The sequence below is a fragment of the Vipera ursinii genome (assembly GCF_947247035.1).
Source record: "Vipera ursinii genome assembly, chromosome: 1".
Classification (NCBI taxonomy): Eukaryota; Metazoa; Chordata; class Lepidosauria; order Squamata; family Viperidae; genus Vipera; species Vipera ursinii.
The window spans coordinates 337,566,808-337,588,773 of NC_139512.1; the positions used below are offsets into that span (position 1 = coordinate 337,566,808).

Below are 21,966 nucleotides of genomic sequence, written 5' to 3' on the forward strand. Positions count from 1 at the left end.
TGGACCAAAAATATGTTGCCAAAGCCGGAGTTAACTCATCTTTCTGATACAATTCTTGGCTTGTCATCAAACCACAGCTTTTAGCACTCACTTGAGCAAACTGTCACACATCACAAGAAAATAATGCTTCTTTGTCAAATAAAAATGTTACAAATGGCTAGAGTGAACTTTGTCTTGGTGTCATATGTCATGTCAATGTGTTCTCCATGTAGACAGGCCTGGCAGGCGTTTGGCATTGCAAGATTTATATTCTGTGACATTATTGCATCAGGTGAGTCCTTTTTGCCAGCCGATCCTTCTTTCTCAAGGCTTGAAGTAAAGTGGGGGCGGGGAGGGGGTGCATGTAGCTTTTCCAGCAGGGTCACACATAGTCTTTGCGGGCATAGCTGCTCGAGGAAGGGTGTCTTCCTGCCCAGTATCTCATTGGATAGGATTTATTGTCCTCCTTTGGAGGAACGAAGCAACAGAATGTGCCTCCACCAAGGATTAGGAAGGCACTAGCTGCCCAACCTACGTAAAGTGAAATACCCAGCTCTCTCTTCAGGGCCTCGGGAACGAGTGGGTTATAGAAGTTGCTCACAATGTTCCTTGCTGACCAGGAGACAGGAAAGAGGAGCGCCACTCCAGCTAGGATGAACACCACACCAGCTATCATCAAAACTTTGGCCTTGGTACTTGGGTCTTCTATGAAGCGGGTGCACCTTGCTCCAGAGATGGCAATAAGTAGAGCCAGGAAAGACAAGGCAATGGAGACCACCACCAAGGCACGGGCGGTTTGTAGGTCTGCTGGTAGGTCAAGTAGTGAGTCATAAAACTTACACTGCATCTGACCAGTGCTTTCATAAACACAGTTCATCCACAGCCCCTCCCAGAAGACCTGTGCCACAATGATGTTGGATCCGATGAAAGCTGTCACCTTCCACATGGGTAAAGCACAGGCCAAAATAGAGCCCAGCCAGCCCAGGATAGATAGTGCCAGCCCAATCAGCTGCACGGCCAGGGCTGCCATCACGCTCCCACCTGCTGGAAACAGAACCCTGATTGATTAGGGTGAAAGCAGCTAGGAGATATGCAGGTAACCCACAAAAAGGATCCTGGTCATATACAAGGACAGGGAAGGAAAGTACACATTCCTCTGTTCAAAGAGCTAATATTTACAGATACACGAATCAAGACACATTTTCAGAGAATTCCTTTTGTGCATATCAAAACTATACATTCAACAGTTTTGAAGTTTCTGAGAAAGTGAAACTGACCTGAACAAAGGACCAGATCCTAAAACCTTTCTTTTTTGTAATTCAAGTAGAGCACTTATTGAGCCAGGTTTTATCAAGAGTGCCCATAATGCAAGGCAGCTCTACAACATTGATTATAGATGGATATACAGTTGGAACCTGGGTTTTTCTATCTTTTGGAGTTGCTGGGCCACTGTGAATTTGATTATAAACTTTAGGACATTGTGCAAAAAACAAACAAACTGGAAAAAAACAAAATACAAAGAACTTGTTCCTATGGTTGGTTACGATGCAGAGGGGTAGCAAAGCCTCAAAGCAAACCCCACGCCCAGGGAACCAACCCTCCCCCCACATCCCCCCACCCCACCCCACCCCAGCAACACACACTCTACTTGCTCGTTCAAAAAAATCTCCCCAGGCCTTTCTCCAGTGGTGGGATTCAAATATGTGAACAACCGGTTCTCTGTGTGGATGCCACTTCCGGAAGTCCGTTCTGGACCTGGCCAACAAAAAATTAGCTACCGGTTCTGCGGAACTGGTGCGAACCGCCTGAATCCCACCACTGCCTTTCTCCTGTCTTTATGCTCCCAGCGGGCAAGATTAACTCACTCCAGTTACTCATTCCTCTCTTTCAAGAAAAACCTGAAAGAAAGAAAAAAAATCCTCTCACACAAACTCCCCAGTACATCAAACACCTTCTGATTCCTTCTCCCTCTCATCTGGCTATGCTTTCTAGACTTCACTAATACTGTAGAGCAAGGCTTTCAATAGGCCCTATTCAACGCTACTCAATAGAAACTACACCCTGCTCACTCCAATTTCCCCTTGCCGCCTCCTCTGCAGTGTGTTTCTTTTTTTCCAAACTTGGCAACTTGACAACAAAGTGGGCTTCAACTTCAGAATTCCCCAGCCAGCATCCCAGGTCATGTGATTGCCATTTGTGACCTTCCCAGCCAGCTTCCAAGAAGCAAAGTCAATGGGGAAAGCTGGATTTGCTCAATGACCATGTAATTGACTTAACTGCAGTGATTCACTTAACAACTGCAGCAAAAAAAAAAAGTTCATAAAATCAGGTGTGACTCACTTAATCGCCTTGCTTAGCAACAGAAATTCTGACCCCAGTTGTTTTTGTAAGTCAAGGATTAACTGTGCTGCTTTGTGTAGCCTCCAGGGGCATCCACAGCGTATGCAGGACCAATCCAAGCTCCCCTCATCCCTACATCCAATGCACTATTATGGCCCCCATCCTGACGGTTTTAACCATCCTCTGCAGACATCCTGGCAGCGCCTGCATTTTTTCTCCCACTCTATCAATCCATCAAATCTTACTCAACCTCTCCCAAAAGCCTCCCTCTTGCTGAGAAAATGAAGGAGAGGTAGGCTCATCTTTGGGGGTGGAGGGGGGGGGAAATCAAGGGAAAATGGGTCAGTCTTGTAATAAAATACTGGCCTCACGTTTACCTTCCTGCCCCCTTCAAAAGCAGCCGGTAAGGAATAAAGGTGGCTAGGAAGCCATTCCTTAGAGTACAAATGCCCATGTAACAAAAATATGGAATAAAATGACATATAAAATAATAAAATGACTAATCACAGGTATCCAAAAGACCTTGTGGGTGCAGAGCAGTATATCTCCAGGGCAGGAGGTCAAATACACTAGTAAAGGTAAAGGTTCCCCTGCACGTGTGTGCTAGTCGTTTCCAACTCTAGGGGCCGGTGCTCATCTCCGTTTCAAAGCCGAAGAGCCAGCACTTGTCCGAGGATGACTCTGTGGTCATGTGGCCGGCATGACTAGACGCCAAAGGCGCATGGAGCGCTGTTACCTTCCCACCGTAGTGGTCCCTATTTTTCTACTTGCATTTTTACGTGCTTTCGAACTGCTAGGTTGACAGAAGCTGGGACGAGTAACAGGCGCTCAGTCTGTTACGCGGCACTCGGGATTCAACCCGCCAAACTGCCGATCTTCTGATCGACAAGCTCAGCATCCTAACCCACTGAGCCACCGCGTCCCTGCCAAATACAGTAGGCAACCTATATAACTCCCATTTGATAGTTTGCTAACACATTGGACAGGCTCTGTCTTTGCCCCCAAAACAAGACTCAGTGCAGAAAGTGCAGAACTGGGTAGAACCTAACTACTTCTAGATGATCTTCCATTAAGATTAATTCAATGCAACATTTCGGGATGCAGACGGGTGTGTGTGTGTGTGTGTGTGTGTGTGTGTGTGTGTGTGTGGAATGAGGCAATTGGGCTAGTTAATTTGCTTCTTGTTTAGTGTTTGGCTCTGGGATGCTGTGTAAACACTGACCAGGAAATCAGAAGCCTGTTTTTCCAGTGGCCCCACCTGCCCAGCTGCTATCTCTCCCTTTTCAGCAGCTCCATACTATGATGGAGATGTTTTCTTACCCAACACCTTCAGTGTTGTGATGCTCCTGCAGCGGGGGGGGGGGGGATCATCCTCCCTGCCTTGTTTGTTTCCCATTCAGAATCTGAACTGCAGATTTCTCTGCTGTGCATTATGAAGAAAATCCCAGGGCAGGTATGCTCTCCTCATCCCAGCCCTCCACCTCTATTACTGGGGTGTAAAAACTGGCCTCCCACTTCATTTTGGAGCTCAGTTTTGTGGGTTTTCTCTCTGTGTTCAAACACACTTTGGAGTGTGGACTTGTGTTGTATATCCATGCCAATGTCCCCGGACCAGAACCACCCAGATGCGCTAAGACTAAAAGATTTTCAGAACTCCCAACCACTTTTCCCTCAGAATGTTCAGAGCTGTCCCAAGGCATACACCATTGTTGTATCATCTTATATGCTTTGCTACTCTTTTTTTAAATATTTTTTTTACTATTTGATATTATTGTTTTGGTATGTAAATATATTTTAAAATTAGTATGCTGCCAAGAGGTACGTGCCATGGCATTCATAAGTATTTTTAACAAACTAATTAATTATCCTCCTCAGTTTTCAAATTCCAAATAGTTTCTCCCTCTGCTGTAGCCATAACTTCAGAATATAATGACTCACCTCTTCCTAAGGCACAGTATACTGATTAGCATTTGGAGTTTTGTAGCAAAACAACGACTGTGTTTTCACAATATGCTTAACTTAATTAATTCTGGCTATAAACTAGCCAAAGAGGCTGGGTTTGTACAAATTGCTAACCCCTCAAGGATATTAAGCAAACTTTAAGCAAGCTTTGCATACCACAGGGATGTCAAACACACAATGTCATGTGACGTGTCGCGATGTACCGCGACTTTTTTCCCATTCCCGGAAATGGGGTGGGCGCAATTTCAGCATGACGCATCCAGCCCGCAGGCCGGCGGCTTGACACCCCTGATCTACCAAGTGTCCAACCCACGGCCCATGGGCCACACACAGCTCTGGACTGCTAGTAATGTGGCCTCATATGATTGTGAACATTTAACATTATTATGTGATTTTATATTATACAACTATATTGTATATATTTATATGCAGCCCAAGACAAATCCTCTTCATTCAATATGATCCAGGAAAGCCAAAATGTTGGACACCCGTGCAATCTTTGACTGGTTGGGTTAAACATGTAGTGTGAATCACCCCAAAACTGAAAGTCTAGACATGTTTATCTGGAAGTATGTCCCTTTGAGTTAATTAGCCAGATAATACATCTAACCCAAGTTAATAAAACACAATTACTATTGACAATATAGCATGATTCATTTCAACCCAGGCATTTTATGTTTTAATTTGGTGGACTGGTTTATACAACACGTTAAAGTAATGAATAGCTGCCCCATACCATATTTAATAACAAATTGCCTTTCCTATTTTAGTTCATCTCTAGCATGATGTGCAAACTGATCTAATGTGTACTATTCTTCTCTTAACTGTAGATGGACAGATAGCATGATAGAAAGTGATTGACAATCAATTCCTAACTGGACAACTTCAGATGTTTATTGTACATCATACATAAATTGTGTATGGATCTCATTTCTACTAGAAATAGTGGCCATCGGATCTGATTTACAAAAATCTGGAGAGACCACTAGATGACAGCTTGTTGCTCCAAATCATGAGATCTGGAATTTTGGAGCCTGAATCTTGGTTACCTTGATTTTCAAGTTTTATAAAGAGAAATTATCAAAAGACCAATGGGAGGATGAGGTTACCGTGGCTATTAACCAAGATATCAAAAAAGAACATCTGGTTGTAGAGAAAAGTTCTAAATTATGGGTGGTGGAGAGTTCTTCTTGGGAAGTGCTGTTATACTCATGATCTGCTTTGGAGTTTCTGTGCAAGATTCTGACTGGCCCAATAGGGAACCAGTGTCGTGGAATCAGTAGATCTTTTCTCTGATCCAGCAAACAGCTTTAAGTACCATAGCCAGTTTTTTTTTAACTTACCATTCAGGCAACTTATCACCCAGCAGAAATCCATTTCAAAGGAATCAGTAATGAACAGTAGTAAAAATAATAATAATCAGCTGACATAACAGATGATTCCCCTCCTTCTCCAATGCATAATTAACAACCCAATGTTTCAGCCACAAGAACCAAGCAGCTGATAATTTCACTAACCAAATGCACAGGAAAATGTCCCTGAATGATAACAAAAAACAGGTGTAAAATAAATGTGCACTGTACTGTATAGATACATTAAATTCAAGGAAAGACAAAAGAGGCACACATGAAAAACTCCAAGGGTTTTTTTTGTGCTTATAATTTTTTGTGCTTATAATTAAAATATTTATAGGCTACCTTTACACAAGCTCAAAGCAATTGACAAACAATAACATCTCACAAATAAAATATGAAAAAACCAGTTCTAATAATGTAAGAATTGACTTTCTTTTCTTCCTTCATCATCTCTGCAAGGAAGGAACAAGTCTGTAACACCTCTGGGCTCTGCAAATAGTGCATTTGTCAAAGGAGAGCTACACACCCATCTTGAAACCTTGACAAAATCTTATTTTGGAGAGTAATTCATTCTAAATGATAGTCTGACATTCGATTAAATAATAAGAACAATAATAAAACCTGACTTCTGTCTATGCCCATAGACATTTTTTTTATTTCATAAGCACCTGGATAGAGCTCTGCTGTTCAAAATTAGTTGAGGTTAACCTTCCAAAGATTCTGCTAAAAATCCAGCCCTGAATGGAAGAAAGGTGGAAATACATCATTCTTAATACACTTGGTCCTATTTAACACCAGTCCATCATTCCCAATTTGCCAATTGGAATTGGAGCCACTCAGTGCAGTTTCAACAGTATTTAAACAGTATTTTATACATGAATAGAAATACCAACTTGGTAGCCAGTCTCAAAATGTTTTTTTTAATTATCCCTCCCTCAGATTAGATTTACAACTGCATTCAGGCATTCAAAACTGGTTTAACTCTGAGTTTAAATTAAACCGTGCAAGATATTAAAAAGGTACATTGTTGTTATTCAATCTCTTCCCTGTATTGCAGAATTCAAATTTCCTGTCGCATCTCTGAATATCTTCTACTTCTCCTTTCTCCACTCGAAACTTATTATTCCACAGTTTGAGCTTCCTCTTCCTAGACTGCCACAACCCACAAATCTAGATGTAGTTCTGCTTAATCATTGCATCCTTTTTAAATAGTTTACAGCAATTTGATCCTATCACTTTACTGTATAAGTAGCATGCTCTGTTTTAGGAAGATAAGTGAATGGGGACCTTCCCAGAGAGCTTCCTGTTTCAGCAGATATCAAAACACCCACAAGAGTGATTGCAAATAATGGAACACAAAGTTATGGAAAGAGAGTCAGGAACCAAACTTGAAGGACATTACGACTCTTTGCCACCCAGATTTCCAAATACGAAGAGACAGCCAGCAATTAGAGGGGACTTACACCCATGCTTTCCACCTCCACCAATGACTGTTCTTCCCACTATTATACACCAGGTCTATGTCCACCATCAAATTCTTCTAGCCAAATTTCAAATGTGTCCGGAAGTCCAGCAAGCTCCCACCCCACTCCAACCTTCCCTGTTGCCGCTGCATTCCATGTGGGCCTCCATGTCAGCAATTATTCTCCAACTCTTCAATTGAGCTGAGCTAGCTAAGATCTTGGTGAGTTTGAAGGTGACTAGTCTTCCATTAGTCTCACAGAAGCCAGTTTTCAGTACAGTTTGGATAGGAACAGCTGTCAGACTCTGGTTCTTGAGAGATGTTTCTTCAAACAGGTGAATGCAATAAATTAATCCTTGCTTTCTGAATCTGGATGAAGTATGCCAGGGTTCCTGCTGCTACGCCGAGTCCAAAGAATGGAAAAGGAGGGTCCCTCCTCACATTGAAGTCCACTTAGTCCCTAACTGCCTCCTCCACGATACAAAGTCCCCAAGACAGATGGGGAAGGAAAAATGGCTTAGACATAGTTGCTGGCTGGCACTGATTGAGCTGCTGTGTATTTTGTTGAATAGGGCTTCTCATGTTTGGGGGGGCAGTTGCAACACAGTAGTGCTCCTCCAATGAGCAGCAGGCCACAGGAGGCCCAGCCAATATAGAGAGAAGCCCCCATCTCCCGCTTTCGGCTCTCTGGGATCATGGGGTTGTAGAAGTCCTGTATGATGTTGTTTGCCGTCCAGCAGAGTGGAATCAGAAGCATGATGCTGGAGATGAAGAAAATAATTCCAGAAAAGATCATCACCTTGGCTTTTGTAGCTTCATCTTCCACACAGTTAGTACACTTTCCACCAATGATGGAGAAGAAGATGCCAATGATGGCCAGCACAATGGCAATGACTACCAGAGCCCGAGCAGCTTGCATGTCCTGCGGCAGTGCCAACATAGACTCATAGACCTTGCACTGCATCTGTCCCGTGCTCTGGACCACACAGTCCATCCATAGGCCCTCCCAAATAATTTGGGCCACCACAATGTTGGTGCCCATAAAGGCTGTCACTTTCCACATCGGCAACCCACAACAAAGGATGGTACCTAGCCAGCCGATCACCGACAAAGCAATTCCCAAGACTTGCATCCCCATGGAAGCCATGGTTGTTCTTCTCCTGCTTCTTGGAGCGGCTACAGCTAAGGAGGCAAAAATTTATTTAAAACCCCCAAGCTGGAAGACTACAAGAAGAGACAGTGCAATAATACTGAAATGTGGGTGGCAAATTTGGGGAAGTTATAGGCTGCGGTGATGGGTGGAGTTTTACAGAAGCCATCCAGTCTGAACAGACAGGGAGGCTCAAACCTGTTCCCCAGGATTCTTCTCCTCCTCTTCCTCCTCCTCTTCTTCAAAGAGGGGTTGTTATCCTGGCAGAAGCAAGTTTCTCCAATCCTGACTCACCAATAAATCCCAGCCAGAAAAGGAAGATACAGCATGAGATAAGAAGCAAAGGGTCAGAACAGAAGGTTTCTCCACCTCCTTCTTTGCTGAAAACTTTGTAGGCTGATCCAAATGTTTCATTCTTACTAAGAGCATAGAAATTGTTAAGCAAGTCTAACCCAACATTCTTTCTAGCTCACTGTCCTATTTCCATCAGTGATCATTCGGATGCTTCAGGAGAATGCAGAAGGAAGTCTTGGATTGATGACATTAAAGGATCCACTGCTTCTGGTTAAAAAGATTCCAGTCAATTATCATATCTTAGTGGTCATCAATATCAATTCTCTTTGCAAATTGTGCTTCTGCTACAGATCCTATTATCACAAACTGTAGCAAGGAGGATTTGCTCACCTTTCTCTAGGAGCACAAGGCTATTCATAAATACATTTTCCCACAATAACTTTTTGAGGTAGATTGGAATGGGTGGAACTAGCCCAGTGTCACTTAGTGATCTTCATGGTCCCATGGTTACTTGGTTCTCCTTAATTCGTGCCTAGCATCTATTACCCTAGTGTTTGTCTTTAGAACTCTCGAAGTGAAGAATTGCTGTCTTAGTCTCCACCCAATATAATGCATTCTTCCCTTCCCACACCCTCCTTTGCAATTCAGATAGGACTATTCTGCTCCAGGGCCTGCTTCTAGTCCAACTGCTGTGAGGGCATCATAGATGATCACCTCACCCTTGGAGGATGTGATGACCACAGGCAGCAGGGCTACACCCCTGAGAGCACCAAACAGGTTGAGCAGCAAAGGTTGCAACATCCTTTGGAAATAGAGGGGAAGAAACTACAGGCAAGTTTCAATACACCACAACATCTCTTCTCTCACAAATATCTTTAGGGTGATAATCAGAGTCTTTGTAAGAATCTTTTGTGGCCATTAACTTCAACTTTAATGAAATGCAAGAGTCACTGGAGTTTTTTAAGAAGGGATTGGTCAACCATTTGTCTGAAATGGGATAGGGTTTCCTGCTTGAGCAGGGGGTTGAACTAGAAAACTTCCAAAGGCGCTTCCGACTCTGTTATTCTGTACTTCTCAGCAGATTTCACAAAAGGAACATAGGCAAGGTGTCAATGCTTGTGAGTAATACAAACAAGGTGAAATGAACAGATTTCTCAACAGCATGCATGGAAAGTTTCAGCAAGGACTGATCAAGCTGATATAACATTGCTGTTCTTTTGTCAACATGTGCTTCAGGCATTTTGTCTTGGGAAAAGGTGTGGAGTCTAAACTGATAGGATCCCATGATATAGGCATCTGTAAAGCACTCTGCGTTTTTTTTACATGCTGTATGTCATACATATGACACACATAAAACAAGTAGGGCTTTGATTGTGTTGTCATGGTCATCCTCTTGACTTTTTTGATTCCACCTTGCAGACATCTCTGTGTTATCCAGATAAGAGTTTTAAAGAGACCAGTTTACTTCTATGTAGTGTTCAAAAAGAATCTGTCTCTTTTGCTGAAACACCCAATCATTTTAAAATTGGGTACTATTGTTTACATAATTTTGGGGCTATCAAGGACCTGCATCTCTTTGGGCCAGGAATAACTCTGGATTGTCTCAGGGCCAAAGTACTCACAACTATAGTGGGAAATTTGTAGAATGTAGAATTATAGCATTCCATCAAAAAATAATAGCTTAGGAATCAAATTAAGTAAAACAGATAAGTGGCCCAGGTCTGTGAGGGAGATATTGACTATCCCATACAGCAAGATTGTTTCCCAGTCAGATCTTGAGGATGTATTTAATGTTGTTGGTGAGTTATAAGATCAGGAAATCAGCAGAAGTATCTTCTCAGACATAATTTGTATTTTGATCCTCAGCTTCCATTCTTTTCCTGCAATCAGGAATGATCTTCATGGCCTTTTCCAATCTTTCTTTCAATGAGTCTTTGATTTTAGCCAAAAGAGCAAGGAGTGATATACCAACAGCTTTCATGTTATCAAACTAATGGGTGAAAGTAACTTTAAACCAAGATTAACTGACAGAGTGCCCATGAACAAAATTTGCTGCCCTCTGGTTAAAAAAAAAGCAAAATATAACGTATTATTTAATTACAATTAAATGACACATCATTTAACAAGACAAATTTAGGAAAATTTGCTGGTGCCCAATAATGTGTTTATTTCTAATAATACCTCTAGGCCTCATATAACCCAACAGACATTCCAGGAAAATAAAAGTGGATGGGTGATACTTGTAACCCAGAGCTTTGCTTGAAAATGTGCCCACCAATGCAGGAAAAAGTCAAAAGCTATATTCACACATGATACTTAATCAGGCAGTTAAAGACTACTGGCTGAATTCCTGCAACATACAAAGCTTGGTTGGCATTAACTTTTTCTTTGTGCAAACTTAGCATGTTTTGTAAAATCAGCTCATTTGATAAGTTTAGAACTCAGTTCCTGAACCCATCCTCGTGGGTTATAACAATAACTAGGTTAAACATGTTGCAGACTGAGAGTTTACAGTCACAGTTCCTAGTGACTGTTTTCCCCTTTATGGGTGTCATTCTTGTAACCAGGCAAGCCTCCCTGTCACCCTCTCAGCTTTTATAAAGCAGTGTACAACTGCTGTCAAAATTTGAACTGTGTCTCCCTGTTCAAGAAAATTGCCTACTCCAACTTAAAACATTCTTTCAACTTCATAGTCTGGAGTCCCAAATAAACATGACCTTTTATAGGTAAGGATGAGCAGAAGATGACTAAGGTCAAATGCATTTTGACATCATTTACAGTATGTGATGAGCTTGACCATCATAGCTTCTACCAAACATCTAGGCCAGCATGTCTCAACCTCAGCAATTTAAACTGTGTGGATTTCAGCTCCCAGAATTTCCCAGCCAGTATGCTGGCTGAAGAATTCTGGGAGTTGAAGTCCAAACTGCTAAGTTGCTGAGGTTCAGAAATGCTGAACTAGATAACTAAGCATCATTATCCACAGTGAGAAGAGTTTGATTCTTGGTCTATCAATGTTCTCAGATGTAAATGATAGAGGTCCACAATGGTTTGAGTCCTCTTCATTCTTCGCCAAATGCAGCCATTCAGAATAGCCCAAGAGTTGAAAGACAGTTAGGAAGAAAATTTAACTCCTTTATGCATGGTATGAGATAGCAGTTAATAGCTCAAAGTAGGGAGTGGAGGAGATGATAATTTAAGTTCAGCTCATGTGTTTGCAGGTGTTTTATAACTGAATATCCTGTCTGGGGAATTCTAGAAGTCCATACTGTCATGAAATCAGAGGAAATTCCTCCTCGGCAGCCTTGGGGGTGCTTCTTCATTGGGGAATCTCCTCGGAGTGGCCAAGTTCTTTGAGGGTCAGGATCCCTTCTTGCTGTCCCAACTTCTCAGGTGGAATGGTGAGGGTTCTCAGTCAAATTCCAGCCGCAGGAGCTCAGGTCTCCGCTTGAACTGTAACCTGTGCTCCGGCAGCCGGAGCCATGTTGAAGCTAGTGGTCAATTCTCCCTTCTTCTCCATCTTGGCTTCTTCCCCAAGTCTTTCCCATCCTCTCAAAAGTAGTGGGTAGGCGACTGGGGCTCAGGACCCCAAGGCAACAGACTTTAGGAGATTTGGTTTAATGTCAAGGTTCCAATAGAAGAGACCAAATAAATCAGAACTCCGAGGCTAGAGGCTTCCTGAAAGAACATATTCATTAGCTACACAGTATCGGCATGATCAAAGGTGAAACCAAGTCTGAAATTCCCTCCTAAGAGTTACAGTATTACGAAGTTAAACTTCCCATCCCAGTACTATACAATCAACTATGTTTCCCAATAGAATAGTTCAGTGAGCTTTCTAACAGAATCCTCATCCATTCTAATCGGCAGAAATGACCTTAGTTCCCACGGGAGAGAAAATTGTTTGGACTAGCATAAAACCTCTGCTTTCCCCTCCCATTCATGTGGCAACCTAGAACGAGCAAAATGGCTTCAGCCAGGTTCATTGTAGAGTTGACACATACATCTTAAAGGTGCCAAGCTTGAAAATTAGTGTTCTGTATCAATGCAACATTTACTGTAAATATTTATTTTTTTCAATTTGTATAGCCATCCATCTGAGTCGATGAATCTGGGCAGCTTACAATCCCAAAACTATAAAAACAATTAAAACAGCAAAAAATGTTTAAAAACAATAAAAAACACCAAAATAAATATATGCAGCCAGATAGTTAGCTAGTTAACAGTAAAGCCAAGAAATAGAGCCCTTAACACATTCAGTATCCCAAGCTCAAGTAGACAGCCAAGTTTTTAAAGTCTTGAGAAAGGCCAACAGGTTTGGTGTTAGGTACACACCTGTCCGGCCACCTGATTGGCCCAACCGCGCAGCGGGAATCCCTGGACACTGGGTTGGGTGGCCAGGGCGAGCGCGGGAAACCTGAGCCTGCGGGTTGGCCAGCGCCGGGCGTGCTGGGCATATATATACAGGCGGCAGGGCAGGTAAGGCCAGTTCGGCCACGTGTATCATCAATAAACAGTTAAACGCAGTCTGGCTCCGCATGTTCACTCGCCAACCAACCAGACACAACATTTGGGGCTATTCTAATTTCTTATAGCAGGATATTCCACAGAGCAGGGGCAGAAATGACCTGTCTTCTAGTCTCTGCCAGCCAGCACTCTTTGGCCGATGGGATCTACACTACGCCCAATCTGCTAATATGGAAAGGTTATCATTGTCTGTGCTAGGAAAAGACTAACTATTCTCCTAACTCCTTTATTATCCAACCCCTTCTGCACATCTGGGAGGGCGAACATAGCATCAGATTGGCCAGAGTTGCTACAGATGAAGTTCTGCTTGGCAACTAATTTGGAAGCCCAGCTTGATTTCCTGGCAAACATATGGCTGAGCCATTCCAACTCTGCAAAACTAATAAGCCATGTTTTAGCCCTTCTGATGTTTCTCTCCAACTGACATCCTTACCATAAGCCAGGTTGCCTGGGGTTGTAATTCCACAACATTTAGCAACTTGCATATGCTCCATTTGTGTGCATGTTGCCGTGAAAATTGTATGGCCATCATGCAAAATTGAGCTGGTCTTAGGCAATCGTTATCTTTCATCAAAACACAGCAATATGTTGTCTCTAGAAAAACAAAAATCATCCCTTATCTTTGAACCCAAGAATTACTAAACTGAACAGGAAGCTGGAAGACCACATTCTTCTTTTAAAACACATCCAAAGCTCTTATGATAGATTCAGAAAAGCATAGGATTGAAAGGGATTTCAAAGATATTTTAGTCCAATTTCCCCACACTGGGCAAGAGTTCCCAGTTCATCACTGGAAAATTTGGAATCAAAGCACTGTTCAACCCTAAAAAAAAATCTAATGGCAAGAACAAGCAATGACCGAAAGAGCTGATGGACATACAGGTAGTCCTTGACTTATAACCACAGTTGAGACCAGAACCTCTGTTGCTAAGCAATGTGGTCATTATGTGAGTTGGACCTGATTTTATGACCTTTTTGCCTCAGTCATTAAGTGAGTCCAACTGCCCCCTGATAGACAAATCTGTCCCTAGGTTCTGCCTCGGTTTCCTTTCCCAATAAGCAACCAAGTCAGAAGATCATTTTAAAAGCAGTTTATTAGGGTGCCCTGATAAAGTGGGATCTCTCTGTGAAAAGGGAGAACCCCAAGACCCAACTTGCATTCCTTTCTATAGTTAACACAACAAAGAAAATGCAAGAGGAAAGATGATCGGACAGAATAAAAATAACCTCCCCTTTGCATAGGAAATCAGTTACACATAGTCAAACATGTTACATATTTGCATCCCATAATATCATGCATGTTGATTAAAATAAGGTCTGACACCAGAAGGAGTGTAAATTGTAAGGAAAAAGGTTGTTTAGAGTTCACAAAAGACATAAACCAGACTCCAATTTGTACTCACAAACTTTTTCTTATCTGGAGTTATTTTTATTTATTTATTTTAATTCCATTTAGTCTCCAGCCAGTTTATATTTTCAGTTAGGAATGTTAAAAGCTATTGCTACATTCCAGTCTGAAATGAGCCTGAACATCATTTTTTTTTAAAAAAAATCAAATTAAAATACAAAGTATGTTAATTAACAAGTTACAAAATCCATTTTCATGTGTCCCTCACCCCATTGGCTAATCTTCTTAAAGTTGCCAAGGTTGAGAAACTCTGATCTGGGATCAATGGACAAAGTGAAAAGACAAAGCATGGGAGCCCCAAGTTAAGCTATCAAGTATGGACCTATCATGAGCCAAAATAAAATGAGCATTTTAGCTTATTGTTTGCTGCTCTCTCATAGAAACCAAACAAAACCAGTTGCATGTTTGCGACCCTTATCTGAAATAGCAAATATACTGCATTCATTTCAGGAATGTAGAATGGCAGTTGTTCCTGGCACGATAAGTATCAGACTTCAGGATAGGAATGTGAAGTACAAGCAGGTGACTCGCTGATCCCTCCTACCTCCCAAGCAGGGAAAGGCAGAAATGGCAGGGGTGTCAAACTCGCAACGTCACGTGACGTGTCGCAATGTATTGCGACTTTTTTTCCCATTGCCAGCAATGGGGTGGGCACGGTTTCAGCATGACACATCCAGCCTGCAGGCTGGTAGTTTGACACCCCTGGTCTGTGGAGATTCTCAGTCATCCAGGCAGTGGTGGGATTCAAATATGCAAACAACCGGTTCTCTGTGTGGAAGCCGCTTCCGGAAATCCATTCTGGGCCTGGGCAACAAAAGATTAGCTACCAGTTCTGCCGAACTGGTGTGAACCGGCTGAATCCCACCACTGCATCCAGGTCACCGTTGTCCCAAATGATGAGAAGCGAAACGTCTTCAAAGAGAACAAAGAAAGTTTAGTTGCCTTGCGAAACAGCACCTTTGGGACAGAAAAAGGCCGGTTCCTCTTCATCCTTTATCTTTCACCAAAATGCCAGGAAAGATTGGCACAGGCCATTTCCAATCAGGGTCCTGCTTCTTAGGCATGCTGGCTGAGGAATTCTGGGAGTTGAAGTCCCCAAGTCTTAAAGTTGCCAAGTTTGGAAACCCTGTTCTAAGGAGTGTGTGATGGTTAGTGGGCTTCTCTGTAATTGAGCGGCTGTACTTCCCCACCCTTGTTTCCACCACTCCACTTTTCTTCCTTTTATGCTAGCATATCCATGTAAATTTGTTTTAACCTGGAATTAAGGAGAAACTTCCCACAGTGAGGAAAATTAACCAGTGAAACAGCTTGCCTTCAGAAGTTGTAGGTCAGACATGTCAAACACAAAGCCCGGGGGCCGGATCTGGCCCGCGAAGTGGTTTCATGTGGCCCGCAAAGCCATCTTGGAAACAGTGAGGGAACGGCCCCCACTGCCTTGGCACTTGCCCCGGTCCCATCTCCTTTTGCCAGAGACCCTCAGATCTGTCCCACTCCTGCCCAGGCCCCCATAGGCACCCTTGGTGTGAACGATGTAGAGCTGGCCATGCCCACCCAGTAGGCCATACGTACTCTAGCCATGCCCATCCAGTAGGCCACACCCACCCTGGCCACACCCACCTGCCCCCCTGAGGTCAACTGCAATGCTGATGCGGCCCTCAATGAAATTGAGTTTGACACCCCTGTTGTAGGTGCTTCATCACTGGAAGTTTTTAAGAAGAGATTGGACAGCCACCTACATATCTGAAATAGTATAAGGTCTCCTGCTTGAGCAGGGGGTTTGACTAGGAGACCTCCAAGGTCTCTTCCAGCTCTATTCTGATTGATTGGGGGAAAAAATCTACCCTTTTCCTCTCACTGATGTCCTAACAGGGCAGATTTTATTATTCATTCTAGAAAGTCCCAATCTGCAAAGCTCCATGCATGCATCAAACCTCACAGGAAAAACAAAACAAAGCTTATAACATTTTAATATGGATTTTATTTACTTTGTATTTGTATAATTGCAATGTTTAAATGGTCTTTTCTTTTGGTGCTAACTGCCTTGAGCATCCGTGTCAGACAGAAAGGCATGATAGGCTTCTAAAGAATGATTAAAACAGCAATTTGATCTTGAGCCGTGAGAACACGGAATTTCAGAAGGAGAACCCTTCAAGCCACTCCTAAGTTCATTCAGCATTGACCATAAACAGCACTTCAGGGTGACTGGCTTCATATTTTAACTAGGCTTTCCCAACAATAAAAACACGGGATGCAACTTCTACCCAACAGTTCAAGGACTGCAACAGGTATTGTGCGGCATGTTCCAGCTGCACCCCAAAGTGAGCACAGACAGGCCAGGGCTATGTTGAGGAGCTTCTGACAGTGTGAAAAAGGTCAAAATGGCATCTACAATAATATTACTGATTCCTCAAAAATGACCATTGCCAACCAGTTAAACCAAACAAAACACAATTCTGAATATTTTAGCCCTGTTCATTCCTGGGGAGCAACAAGGGCCTTAGATCAGTGTTTTTCAAATTTGGCAACTTTACAATGTGTGAACATCAACTCCCAGAATTCCCCGGCCAGTATTTTGGCAGTCGAAGTATACAGATCTTAGAATTGCCAAGCTTGACAAACACTGCCTTAGACAGAGTTCCTGAAGCTTGTATATGGTTTGCAGGCTGCCAGTTGTTTAGGTTAGCATGTTGCATGAACCCAGCCATATTTGGTTTACAGTATTCAAAGCCTGGTTAAACAAAAATGGTTTAACTGCTAAGTCTGATATGTATATTCACAAACATTGGCATGTCTGCAAGGACTCTTTTGCAGCCTCTGCAGTCTCCAAAAATCACACAAAAGCACACGCACATTCTTGCATGATTTTTGGGAGTTCTAAAGGCCACACAAGAACATGGCTTTCTTGTACGACATCTGGAGGCCATGTGAGGGCACATCCCTTTCTCAATATGCTCACTAAAAATTGCACAAGATCATGGCACGCTTTTGAGAATAGTTGTCCTTGGGGCTTGGTGAATGCTGGTGTATCACCCAAAATTTTGTGGTGCGTCATTTTAGACATGTGTGTCATGGGTTAGCCATCACTAGGCTAAATAGTCATCACTGAATCATGTGGTCTGCATGCAGTTGAATCCCTTAGGTCACTTCTAACTTTATGATTCTATGTCAGGGCAACACAGATCTCATATAAGTTCCCTCACATTACATCACATCCTAAGGAGTACAGACTATGAAATAATAGTTTCACAATCATCAAGGTAAGTTAGTAGAGTGTGTCATCTTTTGGAGGAAGAGCTCTGGCTTGGAAAAAAAGAAGTCACAACAGATTGGTCATAGTTTACCAAAGGCACAGAGAGCAAGTAAATTACCCTTCTATGTTATTGGAACAGTGTGACTCTTCTTGTTTTCTAAATAAGGGGAAACCCAAAAGAGTTTATTACTTTTCTCCTTCTGTTGGGAGCATCTGATGCTGTATGTGCTTCAAAGCTTCCTTTGAGCACAAGAAAGTTTTTATAGTACAGAATTTTTTTAAAAAAGGTTTTACCGAAGCATGAAGTTTTGTTACGTGCCTGGCAATTTGACCTTGCTTGCACATAAGGAGAGGAGTCAGCTGCCAGTTGCAACGTATTGCAGCTTTCTAAGTTCTATGTGATTTTACAAAATTGATTGGGTAACCTTGTAATACGATACTCCGACACTAGTGTTCCCTCTGGTGAAGCTTTCAAAACACTAAATGTCCCTCTAATCCCAATAAGCAGGCATATACATAAAGTGAAGGCTATTGCTAAGCACATTGATTTGTGCTTAGATTGTAAGCCGCCCTGAGTCTTCGGAGAAGGGTGGGATATAAATGCGATTTTTTTTAAAAAAAGGTTCCTACTGCTACCTTCAATGGTTTATTTTTATTTAATTTTATCCCTTTTGTTTTTACATTTATTCCCACCTGTAGTTGTATTTTCCTCAGGTCATACATTATTCTATGTATGTTAATGGTGCTCTATAAATAACAATGGATTTTATATTTCCACCTATATTTAATATTTAAAGGATCCTGAAGAGCATTTCAAACTCCATCAAGTCTCTGGACAACCATTTGTCATTAAGTAAATCCTGCTTCCCCCATTGATTTTGCTTATCAGAATCCCACTGGGAAGATCGCAAATGGTGATCACGTGACCACTGACACTGCAACTGTCATTAATGCATGCCAGTTGCCAAAGTGCTCAAATTTAGATCATGTGACTATAGGAATTAGAATAATAACTTTATTGTCACTTTGAACCCTGCAATGATTCATAGGTGTGAGGATTGGTGATAGGTCATACAACAACAGTAATAATGTTGGAAGGGACCTTGGAGGTCATCCAATCCAACCACCTGCTCAGGCAGGAAACCCTATACCATTTCAGACGAATGGCTGTCCAGTCTCTTCTTAAAAATTTCCAGTGTTGGAGTATTCACAGCTTCTGGAGGCAGGTTGTTCCACTGGTTAATTGTTCTAACTGTCAGGAAGTTTCTCCTTAGTTCTAGGTTGCTTCTCTCTTTGGTTACTTTCCATCCGTTGCTTCTTGTCCTGCCTTCAAGCGCTTTGGAGAATAGCTTGACTCCCTCTTCTTTGTGGCAGCCCGAGATATTGGAACACTGCTATCATGTCACCCCTTGTCCTTTCTTCATTAAACTAGACAAACCCAATTCCAGCAACCGTTCCCTATATGTTTTAGCCTCCAGTCCCCTAATTATCTTTGTTGCTCTTCTCTGTACTCTTCCTAGAGTCAAAACATCTTTTTTATATCGTGGTGACCAAAACTGGATGCAGTATTCCAAGTGTGGCCTTACCAAGGCATTGTAAAGTGGTATTAACCCTTCAAGTGATCTTGATTCTATCCCTCTGTTAATGCAGTCTAGCACTGTGTTGGCTTTTTTGGCAGCTGCAGCACTGTTTTCCAGCACTGTTGTAACTTCAAACAGTCATTAAATGAATGGCTGTAAGTCGAGGACTACTTCTAAGATATAACTCTGCTTAGCTTTCTGAGATCAGACAATGTTAATCTACCATTATTAGTTAGAATCTAAGTTAAGCTTGCGGTGTTCCTGTATAAATCATATACAGTATTTCTACAGGATCAGTAAAGTTTCATGTTTACATTCAGAGTATCATGTGTACTCCCATACCAAATTTAGATAGGGATAGCTTTGAAAAGTACAGGCAGTAGATAATCACAGTCTGACTCACCTGTTGACTCATTCATTTAAGAGTTTCACTGGGTGTTAAGATACTTCACCAGAGTGAAGTTCAAACTTCAAGCTCATATACAACATGAGCTGGCAATGAGATATTCTCCGAGTTTCTTCTGAAATGTGTGCCAGACTATCTTTGTCACAGAATTAATCAGCATAACAGGAGGATCCTACTCCTGCCGCAAGAGACATAAAGTTCTTTCTCACATGCAAAAGGAGAAGTTCAAGGTAGCAACCAGGAACATCTCACGCATTTTAATACAATCAGGTGGTTCACATGCAACACAATGGGTGGGTGTGTAAAGGAAAGTCTAATTTAACACTGCTAAGATTGAATTTGGACAATGGTTCCTACCAGCAGACTGGAACAATTCCCCATATGTACATTGCAAGAGTGTAATACTATTTCTCTACCAGAAATGAAAACGATCTCTTGCTAAAGAGTATATTCTATTGAAGAAGTGAGATTTGGAACAAAATATTACACAAAATCATCTGTTAAACGGTCCATCTTTTTCAATAATAGTCCATTGCTGAGCATACTCAGTTTTCATAAAATTGCTCTAATGTTTTTGGTGGTGGTGATGATTGTCTCTTAAAAGATTATTATACTGGATTATTCCACCCACCCACTGACTGGCTTTTGAAAACTATGGGTTTCCCTACAAATATGCTAACATTCCAAACCATCTTTTAGGAGCATGGATGTAAATCCACTACTCAGTGTTCTAAGGTGTGTCCTTTTCCAAAATGCATTATTTATCTCCCTCCCTGCCTCCCTCCCTCTCACACACAAACAAACAAACATATTGTTGTACATTTGTCTCTCTTGAATAGCCAATAAATATTCTGGGGCCTGTGAGCTGCTCAGTCCTTGCCTGAATCTCCCATCTAGAATATTTCTTAATTTGTAAACTCTGGCATTCTCCCAAGTCAGCCAATTCCTCCATTTTGTACACATGCAGTGAATTAGAAGAATCCACTTTCACAGAATATATTAGTTAAATATATACAGAACCGTATTCTGTGTTCTGAAAAGGGCAAACCTTTAGATCTCAGCTGTTAATCAGCTGCCACTCAGAGTACTCTTTGCAAACAATCAAAGAATTCCACTGATAACTAACTCCTTATAAAGAAAGCTGCTTCAGTTTGGCAGCTGCATGAAAATCCAACTACAGCCAGGAAAATGGATTTGCAGTACAGCTCAGGTCTGGCAAACTTAATGGACAAAAATACCCAGCAGGGAAATATCGAAATCGGGGAACTGAGAATAAGTCCCTGAAGGCATGTATATGTTCTTTACAAGTAGAACTTCAGCCTACTTCTTGAGAACTGCATTTGACTCACAAGGGAATCTAGTTTCTCCCGAGACATGGTCCCACTGCTGCAATTTGGAGCAGCTTAACTGGGCCCAAAGAAAGGACTTTGTCTAGTGAACATCTGAATGTTCAGCCAGCCTCTGCTTAGCTGGGGAGGTGGGGGCAAAGGAAGGGGAGAGTCACTCACCTGTGGAGCTTATGTGCCTGCCAGGAAGTAATTGAGCAATCCAAGGAGATGGCAGACCGAAGGAAGAAGGAATGGGGGAGCTGTCAGGGGTCCTTGTGCATCAAACAAAGTCACAGGACAAGTTCCTTGAGAGGGAAGGTTGGGCCAGGCAGGTGGCCAGGGGAGGCGGGGAAGACATTCTGAAAAGCTGCAGAGATCCAGGCCAGGTGTATAAGATCTACATGGAACAAAAAGGATGTTAGAAGGGGATTTGGGGCCTAGTTAGATATTGTAGGACCACTGACTCTGTAAGAAGCAGTGTTTGTGCATTCAGGTAGATGGACCATTCAAAATAATCTCCTCCTTCGAATCTTCTCCTGTTCAGCACTGCAATGGTTAATCTTGTGATGTGCTCATTCTGGCATACATAGACATTTCTGCCATCACCAGACTGATCTCCAAGTACCTTGTACCTGGCAGCAATCTTGAGATACCTTTCCTTTGCTAGCAAGCAAAATTGAATTCTGTATTAATTACACTGCTGATCCTCTTCTTGTTTTTCTTACTAATCTGCATTAAACCAAGATTCGTTGAAAATGGAATGTAGATTTTATAATCAGGTTTGCAACCTCCGCAACTGGATCAGAAAGTGATTACTGGTCTCTATCATTTTCTTTCCAGCGTTTTACTCTAATCAGAAATAGACCGTCCCTATACATAAAGGTTAATAACCAATGATATAATCTTTTCTTTGATCCCTCTTATG

The 21,966-nt window shown here is 42.1% G+C and overlaps 2 protein-coding genes across 2 annotated transcripts; both read right to left on the minus strand.

Moving 5' to 3' along the window:
- Nucleotides 1-361: 361 nt before the first annotated feature.
- LOC310633135 (claudin-4-like) lies at nt 362-21,280 on the minus strand (the record flags this gene model as incomplete). Its single annotated transcript, XM_083350803.1, has 2 exons — nt 21,222-21,280; nt 362-1,023 (listed from the first exon to the last, which is right to left on the minus strand). The coding sequence occupies exon 2, from the start codon at nt 1,007-1,009 to the stop codon at nt 362-364; it is 648 nt and encodes a 215-aa protein (XP_083206929.1). The 5' UTR covers nt 1,010-1,023; nt 21,222-21,280.
- CLDN4 (claudin 4) lies at nt 5,985-8,245 on the minus strand (the record flags this gene model as incomplete). The annotated part of the gene is made up of 1 exon (XM_083350804.1): nt 5,985-8,245. One exon carries the CDS (start codon nt 8,243-8,245, stop codon nt 7,616-7,618), a length of 630 nt encoding a protein of 209 aa, XP_083206930.1. The 3' UTR covers nt 5,985-7,615.
- Nucleotides 21,281-21,966: the final 686 nt, after the last annotated feature.